At 43.9% G+C, this 10,094-nt stretch overlaps 1 protein-coding gene across 1 annotated transcript; it reads right to left on the bottom strand.

The window, feature by feature from the left end:
- Nucleotides 1–3,617: 3,617 nt before the first annotated feature.
- Nucleotides 3,618–8,343, bottom strand: ndufb3 (NADH:ubiquinone oxidoreductase subunit B3). Its single transcript, XM_063050014.1, has 2 exons — nt 8,165–8,343; nt 3,618–3,906 (listed from the first exon to the last, which is right to left on the bottom strand). Exons 1-2 carry the CDS (start codon nt 8,275–8,277, stop codon nt 3,750–3,752), a joined length of 270 nt encoding a protein of 89 aa, XP_062906084.1. The 5' UTR covers nt 8,278–8,343; the 3' UTR covers nt 3,618–3,749.
- Between the last annotated feature and the right edge of the window lie 1,751 nt (nt 8,344–10,094).

Raw genomic sequence — 10,094 nt, 5'->3', positions numbered from 1 at the left:
CTCAATAGACAATAGGTGCAGGAGTAGGCCATTCAGCCCTTCGAGCCAGCACCGCCATTCACTATGATCATGGCTGATCATCCACAATCAGTACCCAGTTCCTGCCTTATCCCCATAACCTTTGATTCCATTATCTTTAAGAGCTCTATCCACCTCTTTCTTGAAAGCATCTAGAGACTTGGCCTCCGCTGCCTTCTGGGGTAGAGCATTCCACATATCCACCACTCTCTGGGTGAAAAAGTTTTTCCTCAACTCCGTTCTAAATGGCCTACCCCTTATTCTTAAACTGTGGCCTCTGGTTCTGGACTCACTCATCAGCGGGAATATGCTTCCTGCCTCCAGCGTGTTGAATCCCTTAATAATCTTATATGTTTCAATCAGATCCCCTCTCATCCTTCTAAATTCCAGTGCATACAAGCCCAGTCGCTCCAATCTTTCAACATATGACAGTCCCGCCATCCCGGGAATTAACATTGTGAACCTACGCTGCACTCCCTCAATAGCAAGTATGTCCTTCCTCAAATTTGGAGACCAAAACTGCACACAGTACTCCAGGTGTGATCTCACCAGGGCCCTGTACAGCTGCAGAAGGACCTCTTTGCTCCTATACTCAATTCAAGAGTCTCCTGAGACATCTATTTGCTTCATATCTTCGGAAATTAGCCAGTCCCTTTCGGACGCTCACCCTTGAACTGCAAAGTAATCATTTACTGAAATATGTGATGAAATACTCACCATTGCAGCTGAAATACAGATGTCAGTTCACCATCCAATGCCCTCTTCTCATTACTACCATCTCAAAGGAGCCTGAAAACTAATACTTAACATTTTTGGAACAGCTCCTTCTCCACCACTATGAGATTTCCATGAATCTCTGAACACCACCTTAATATTTTGCTCTCTTTTTGCCCTATTTATTTATATATTTATATTTCTTATTGTAACATACAGTAATTTTTTTTTTATAAACACAAGTCTCCAGATGCTGGAAATCGAAAGCAACACACACAAAATGTTGGAGGAACTCAGAAGGTCAGGCAGTGTCTATGGAAATAGATGATTAATTGACATTTCAGGCCAAGACCCTTCTTCACGACTAAGAAGGAAGGGGGAAGATGCCAGAATGAGAAGGTGGGGTTAGGTGAAGGAGGCTAACTGGAAGGTGAAGGGTGAAGCCAGGTGGGTGGAAAGTAAAGGTATGCTTAGTGGTAGGATCCCTTTGGAGATGGCAGAAGTTGTAGAGGATAATGTGTTGGATGTGGAGGCTGAGGAGGTGGTGGGTAAGGACAAGAGGGAACACCCTCTGGTCACGTTCTGGGAACAGATGCAGTGGAGGCATTTTTACAGGAGATAGGGGAGGGGTATAGTTGAGATAACCATGGGAAACAGTAGGTTTATAAGACACAAAGATGAGAAAATCTGCAGATGCTGGAAAACGCTGGAGGCCAGCGTAAGCAGTCGATGTTTATAAAAGATGTCGGTTGACAGTTTGTCTCCAGAAATGGAGACAGTGAGATTGAGAAAGGGAAGGGTGGTGTCAGAGATGGACCATGTAATTTTTTTTTTGCTTTGCACTCTATTGCTGCTGCAAAACAACAAATTTCACAACATATGTTAGTGATAACAAACCCAATTTTGAGTTCTATTTAAGTTCCAAGCCTTAAGAGCTCACACCCCTCCTGGTGATAGTGAGTGTTACTACTACAGTATATGGCATGGAGTCCAGTTCTACAGAATAGTCCTCCTACAGAGAACGAAGCTCAGAGTTTTTCCAGTACCTCCTGCTTCCGTTGCTGGGGTTTGGTTGTGGCACAGTCATCATTATTGGATGAGTAATCCCATTTTAGTACCATGTTCATGTCATATCATTTAATGATATTAACATTCCAGCCATTCCTAGTAATGATGACCACATTGTGAAAATAATGTCCTTTGGGGAGGAAATCTGCTATCCTTAACTGCTCTGATTTTAGACACACTAATACAATTGACTTTGAATGCTGGCCTTGTCATCAATGCCCAGATTCCCAACAAAAAAAAGTTGAAACAACACAGAATCCAGACCAGCAGAGGGCTACTCTTAGAGTACAAAATGGGATTGTGGTATTTGGGGAAAATAGGTAAAGAGGAAGGACATGATCCTATTCTAGTACCTTGTAAAAAGAGAAGTAACTAACTTGTGTGTTATAGACACAACGGGTACTGCAGGTGATGCAAATCTAGAGCAATACACACAACATGCTCAAGGAGCTCTGCAGGTCAGGAAGCATCTTTGATTGGAATAAACAGTTGGTGTTTCAGGCCGAGACCCTTCATCAGGACTTCAAGGGATTCAGCCTGAAACGTCGGCTGTTTATTCCCATCCATAGATGCTGCCTGACCTGCTGAGCTCTTCCAGTACATTGTGTGTATAGCTTGGATGTTCTCCGTGATTCAGATTTTAAATCACACATAAAGTGACCGGAGCAAAATTTCTATACTTAAGAAACAGTGCAAAGGTATGTTTGTTTGTGTCACATAATGATGCTGAAAAGCTAATTCATGTCTTTATATTGACTAGATTACCGCAATGCACTTTTTACTGGTCTTCCAAAGCAATCTATTGACAACTTCAACTCACTCAGAACGCTGCTGTAGACTTTTAACCAAAACAGGAGGAGGGAACATATCATACCTATCCCAGCTACTCTGCATTGGCTTCCTGTATCTTTTAGAATTTATTTTAAAGTTCTTTTACTTAAAGCTCTCAATGGGCTGGGACCAGAGTACATCACAGAATAGTTTTCATTTTGTAATCCTGCTCGAGCTCCCAGATCTTCTTCCATCAGTCTCTTAAATTTAAACAATCTCCCTCAGAAGATAATTGGCAGGTCAGCTTGAATTTCCCTAAAGTGGTTTAACATCATGAGATGGAGTAAACAGTAAAGGTTTATTTCCCTTACCAGAGATTGGTCATTAAGAGACACAGATTAAAATTTGTTGATGAAAGGACTAGATTAGTGTTGAGAAAAAAGTTATTTCAATCAACAAGCAATATGGTTTGAGAACTCACTCCTGATTGGGTGGTGAAGGCAGAAACCTTCACCATGTGTAATAAATACCCGGATGACCCCTTGGTTAGCATAATCCCACTTCCAAGTTTTGCAGGTCGAGCTCAAATTCATTTTTGACCAGATTTAACATGATGGACCGAAGCTCAGATGGAACCATAAGGCTTCAAATAATCCCTTATAGCCTGACACTAATATGGACGTGAAATAGAATGACTCCATGACAATAAAATATTGATTTCTGTTTCCACAAGGGAAATTATGACTTGCTCAATGACAACATCGAGAACTTGATAGGATAGTGGGTGATTACGACGACTGTGTGGTATTGCCATAAAGATGGCAATAAAAGCTCTTTGCATATCTGTAGAATCTGACATCCTCTGACGATATTACTGCAACACACCATATAGATTAGGGTACGAAGAATTAATGCCACTATTACCCATGTTAACCACTAACCGCATGGAACAGGTACCGGAGAGTGATGAGCTCCAATTAAACCAATCCCCAGCTTCAGAAGGGGGTACGCAACATGACAGGAAATCAATGGATAAAAAGCAGAACAGTTTTTGACTCAGTAGATTGTTTTATTCTTAAATAAAAGTTTAGCTCTCATTTCAAATGCTAGTTATTCGAAGAGTGTTGGGGAGAAACCACAAATTCCTGGAAGCTTCAATGGTTTTAAGAGTTCATTCTTTAATGATGTCCATCATTCTTGTTGGGAGATGATAGTGCATATTCGACACCCAAAGCCACAACAAATGCCGCAAATCCCCACTTGAAGCCTCGGAAGAAAATACTGCTGAAAGTGATTGGCTTACTAAAGCCTCCACTGAACCGCCATGCCTCGTTGCTGCAAAGATACAAGATAGAAAATAGTCAGTCCATTTCATCACATGGTCACATACTGAGAATAGTATCACTTGCTTCCAATATTAACTAAAATCTTAATTTGCCGATAGGATTACTCTGTCGGTGACAAAAAATAGTTGACACCTCCAACAGGGGATAAATCAGCATCACAAAGACACAGAAAATGATGGAAACAACAACTGTGAAAATAGAATCAGAGTTAATATTTCAGAACTATGAAAAAATACAATTTAGTATAAAATTGCAGAGAGGGATGGATTGAGAAAAGGCAACATCTCTGATAGGTTGAGGTCAGAGATGCTGAGGATATTCTGTCAATGAGGTTATTTAGTTAAGAGGTTAATGAAAGTTAGAGGGAGAATACATAATTTTAAAAAAATAGTTAAAAGCTACAGTAGGCCAGAACTGCAGGAAACGTCCCCCAGATTAAGAAGTGTTAACAGACAGAATATCTGAGCAAAAATTACAGATGAATATTCAACAGTAGGCGAGGCCAGTTTTGATATACACAACTTCTTCCCTTAAAATGGTGAATTTGATAGTTGACTGTTGACATTCTGTTTCACTGGCTGACATTAGCTTCATTTTAACAGTGCAGGAGGCCACAGGCAGAAAGGTCAGAATGGAAGTGGAAGAGGTTTAAAATAAGAGACACGTGGGAGGCTGAATATGGGCACTCCACCAAGCGATCTTTCAATCTGTATTTGATTTCATCAATATAGAGAACACACTGCCAACACTGAATACAGTACATTAGAGTGGAAAAAGTTCTATTTATTCACTGCTTCACCTGGATGAGCTGTTTGGTTCTCAATGGAATTCAGATAGAGGTAAAAGGACAAGTGCTGTATATAGCAGTCCTACAGATTTTATGTCAAATTTAACAGTTTCAAATGACCTAATGTAGGTCATCCACCAGTGGGGGTAATTCCCTGGGAAATCACTACTTACTGCAAGAATTATTATCTCTTTGTTAATGCCAGCAAATCCACTGGGAGTATCTTGTTCGCCTATGTACAGTCACTGGAGAACAAAATTGAGGACAAAAGGGCAAGATTGCTGTTATCAGAGGAAAATGAGGAATTGCTATATTCTGCGTTTCACAGAGACTTGGCTTACTCTGAGACACAGGGTTTGGCTTCTCAATACACAGGATGGACCAAACTGCTGATTTGGGGAAGGCATAAAGTGGGAGTCTGTGTTTCATGAGAAACACTCTGTGGTGCTCGGTCTTGTCGCACTCTCGTTCCCCTGACCTGTATCATCTAATGATTAAATGCCCACTGTTCTACTTACCAAGAAAGTTCACCTCCATGATCCCGACCAGTTTACATATTGGCAAAAGCTAAAGTTAAGCAGGCACTCGAGATACTGATACTGAAAGTTGCCATCACCAAACAAGAAACAGCCCATCCTGACACATTTTAAATCATGGTCTGAGACTTCAATCAGGCTTGCTTAAAGAAATCTCTGCCCAGTTATCAACAGCATATAAGCTGCAGCACTAGGGGTCCCAACACACTCAACCACTGCTATACTACAAATAGGAAAGCCTACTGTTCCATGCTTCGGTTGTATTTTGGGAAATCTGGTTACTTCGCTGTCCTTCTCCTACCTGCACACAAGCAGAAACTAAAGAGCGCGGCTCCTTAAGTAGGCAGAACAAAGTGGTTGTCGCGGGAGGCAGAGGAGCAGCTACGGATTGTTTAGAGTCGATGGACTGGGCCGTGTTCAAGGACTCATCAGAGAATCTTAACGAATACACCATGGTTGTCCAGTTCTGAGCGTTTCCCCACAAAATCGTTCAGACTTTCAAAACCAGAAGCCCTATATGAACCATCAGATCTGCAAAGTGTTGAGGACCAGATCAGTGGCATTCAGGTCTGATAAGCAAGTAAAGTAAACGAGGATGATGTACGATCACTGGAAAGCCATCTCATTGCGACACGGCAATCCTGGACCAAATCTGAATCACTTCAGGGTGCTTGACAGCTATGGCAGGGCTTGAATACTATTACCACCTAAAATTGAAACCAAGTGACGTGGGTGACAACAGGGCTTTCCTGCCAGGTCAGCTCAATGCTCTCTGTGCTCACTTTGACTGTCACAACAAGGAGGAACCTTCACAAACTCCCACATCTCCCGATGACGCTGTGGCTTCAGTTCCTGAGGCAGAAGTGAGAGCATCCTTCAGGAGGGTGAAGCCACGGAAACGGAAAGCATCCGGCCCGGATGGGAAACCAGGCTGAGTACTGAAGACCTGCACTGATCAACTGGCTGGAGTGTTCACCAATATCAGCACCCTCTCGCTTTGATGGTAGGTGCTACCCACCTGCTTTAAGCAGGCTTCAGTTATACCGATACCCAAGAAGAATGTAATAACCTGTCTCAATGACTAACATCCAGTAGCACTTGCATCCACAGTGATGAAATGTTCGGAGAGTATCAACTCCCACCTGACAAATACCTTGGATCTGCTCCAGTCTGCCTACCGTCGCAACAGGTCCACAGCAGATCCCACTTTACTGGACCTTCACTCAACTCTGGAACATCTGGACAGCAAAGATGCATACATCAGGATGCTCTTTATCAACGCTAGGAAGAGGTGCAGTTGACGTTTCAGGCCGAGACCCTTCGTCAAGATTAACTGAAGGAAGAGTGAGTAAGGGATTTGAAAGTTGGAGGGGGAGGGGGAGATCTGGTCGAGTGGTGCCATAACAACAACCTCTCACTCAATGTCAGCAAGACTAAGGAGTTGATTATTGACCAAGAGGAAGAAACCAGAGAACCATGACCCAGTCCTCACCAGGGGATCAGAGGTGGAGAGGGTCGGTCAACAACTTTAAATCTCTCGGTGTTGTCATTTCAGAGGATCAGTCCTGGGCCCAGCACGCAAGTACCTCCTCTTCCTTAGGAGTTTGTGAGAATTCAGCATGACATCTAAAACTCTGACAAACTTCTATAGGTGGGCAGTGCAGTGTACATTGACTAGCTGCATCACAGCTTGGTATGGAAACTCCAATGCCCTTGAATGGAAAATCGTACAAAATGTAGTAGATAGTGCCCAGTCCATCACGGGTGAAGCCCTCCCCACCTCTGAGGCATCTACACGGAGTGCTGTCACAGGAAAGCAGCATCCATCATCTTGGACCTCCATCACCCAGGTCATGCTCTCTTCTTACTGCTGCCATCAGAAGGGTACAGAAGCCTCAGGACTCACACCACCAGGTTCAGGACCAATTATTACCCCTCAGCCATCAGGCTCTTTAACCATAGGGGATAAATTTACTTTGAACTTTTAAAATCAGATGGCCTATTGACATCCTGACCTCACATATCAAAATTGCTTCCTTTTCCCATCCATTGCTCCTGGTTTTTACTGGAACTTAAAACAATCTTGTTTTACTTCATCCCCAATTCTGAAGAAGGGTCTTTGACCTGAAACATCAATGCTGTTTCCTTTCTATTGATACTGCCAGAGATGCTGAGCTTTTAGTATTTTCTCAACTTACTTCAAACTCACAACTTTACAGTTTATTAAAATTACGATTTACTGGGAAATCACCACTGACTGATCACAATTGGAAAAGAACCAACATGGAATGACATTACAACCTGGTAACTCTGGTTTAAGAGAGTTCAAAACTCTACATAGCCATACAGCTATGCTTCAGACAGACTCTGACTTAGCGGTTAAAGCTGATAAACAGTAACATTTGCTTCACAAAGTATTATTCCCGTGTCTGCCCACTCATGTCTTAGGCACAAACCAAAACTCTCAGACGGTCTTCCTTCCAAGAGAAAGAGACAATGATCAGGCTCAAGGCTAGGATCTTTCATAGCAGGTGGGGGCTTATATGGAAGGCAGGTTTTGAGGGTCGGCACAACATTGTGGGCCGAAGGCCCTGTACTGTGCTGTACTATTCTATGTTCTGTGTTCTATAGCATCATGTTCAGGCATCCGAACACAAAGTATAGAAGGAGAAAGAGAAATGCGCCATGGTGTTCTCACAAAACTCTAGATTGCCCTTGTAAGGTGACTTGTCAATGACGAATTGAATAACTGGTATTTGTCCGATTTCAGATGCCATGTTAAAGAAAGGCTCCCGAATTCAACCACCTGAGCTATTTATGAACAGTCTCAGGTGGTGGGTGGGAGGGAGAACTTTCACAACATCTGGGCAATCGTCACCCCTCAACTCCCTTCAGGCATCACCGCCCCGCCACCCTGCTCTCACCGGGCCCAGGGATCGCGCAGGCCCCGCCGCGCCAGCCTCTCCTGCACCTGCTCCAGCGGGGTGCCCCGCGGGCTCCATATCTTGTGATCGGGCAGATCCACTCCGCGCCCCATACTCGCCTCGGCCGCCTCCGAGCCAACCGGAAGTACCGCGACTCGCCGGAAGTCCCCAGCTCACTGCGCGTGCGACTCGCCGGAAGTCCCCCACTCACTGCGCGTGCGTGGCCGGGACCGGAAGGGAAGTGGAACCGTTGCCATACGGGAGGGGAATTGGGGTTTGAGTGAAGAACACAGGGAGCAGGGATTCAGGGATTGAGAATGACCTTTAAAGCGGGGACGGGGACTCCGCTAGAGGCAGAAATTGGATTATTGCAAAATAGCAAAAGGATTGAGTGAATAACAATCCGTGTGGTCGAACAATAAATAGGAACGTGGTTTGCAAAATGGGAGTGAGTGGAATGCGGTGTGGAAATGAGGGTTTGTTTTAAAGAGGGAATTAATTCAAGGTAAAGCCTTTAAATTGGATGGAAGTAGGTTAGAATATTTTTAAATCTTACATCCATCCAACGTGAGGGAGTAAAAATCTTTTCGTTATGACTTCGTTGCAATGTGAATTTATAAGTCTAAGGGCTTGTAGAAAGAAGCTGTCCCGTAGCCGTTGGTCCTGGCTTTAGTGCTGCGGTACCGTTTGCCAGATGGAAGCAGCTGAACAGTTTCTGGTTGGGGTGACCGGTGTCCCCGATGATCTTCTAGGCCTTCTTTCTGCACCTGCTGTTATAAACGTCCTCAAACGGGTTAATTAATTATATTTGGACTGGGAATGATTAAGTGTCGTCTCCTGTTCTGCGCATTTCCTCGCACGATGTGTGCTAATATTACTCAGTGATTCTAACACGTTTTAGCTTTTATGGCGTATTCCTAATTGCATTTGAGAAGTGATAATAAAGCCCTGTATTCTGAATATTGAAGGTACTAGCACTTAGTAATTAGATAAGGAATTCCAGAATTTTATTAAAACAGAAATGAAGCTGGGCTGCACGGCTGGTGTGCGCGGTCAGGTCCCTGGGCTGCACGGCTTTGTCGTACTCCCGAAGGAACTGGGTTTGTTGGATTTGGGAGGTTTGCCCCCCCCCCCCACCCCCACCCCCACCCCCACCAAACATCAATAGCCAGAAAATCCAACAGCATGCGGTTCTTAAAGAAATTCGGCTTATAGACAAACACCTGCTCTTTCTCCCATTGCCTGGGCAGGTCCATGTGATTAAAGTAACGAAGTTCTCTTTTATGTCAAATATAATTTTGGTCTTCTAATGTCCTGTGTTTCTCTCTCTCACCGCCTCCCCCATTTAACCAGGAGAGAAGCAGCAGGGTACAATTTAATAATCAAATTTTCCCATCTGCTCGCTCCAAGTTCTCCCCTTCACATCTTACCCTCACTGTTTTTTTTGTTGTTACTATTTTCTTCACTGCTTTGAGATTTTTACTTCAGTTAATCCTTAACTTTAACGGCAATGGACTATGGGAAGGTTTGGTGGGATGTGGGCCAAGCACGGGGAACTGAAGGGCCTGATTCCATACTGTAATACTAACTTGCATCTCCCCAAGCAGATCCTTCACTACCAGTTGAAGGAAGGCCAGCAAGCCCCTGGTGGGCAAAGGCATCAAAGGTAACATCAAAATGCGCCTGAAGAAATTCATGACATCTAAAACTGGGAAGGCACTGTACTCAACACAGACACCTGGAGGAAATCTGTTCAAGAGGGAGCTGCGCCAAATGAGGGACCTCTGCTGTGTCGCAGAGAACAAGCAGCAGCTGCCAAAGGAGAGGCTGGACAACCAAAGGACCCAGCCACTAACCACAACCATTACTTATTCTTGCCCACGCTGCACCAGACTATGTGGATCCCAGATCACTCGACTCGAGTGATCGC

The sequence above is a fragment of the Mobula hypostoma genome, chromosome 6 (genome assembly GCF_963921235.1).
Source record: "Mobula hypostoma chromosome 6, sMobHyp1.1, whole genome shotgun sequence".
Taxonomy (NCBI): domain Eukaryota; kingdom Metazoa; phylum Chordata; class Chondrichthyes; order Myliobatiformes; family Myliobatidae; genus Mobula; species Mobula hypostoma.
Note: the sequence above shows the minus strand (reverse complement) of the source record. Positions and strands in the feature narration are given on the sequence as shown.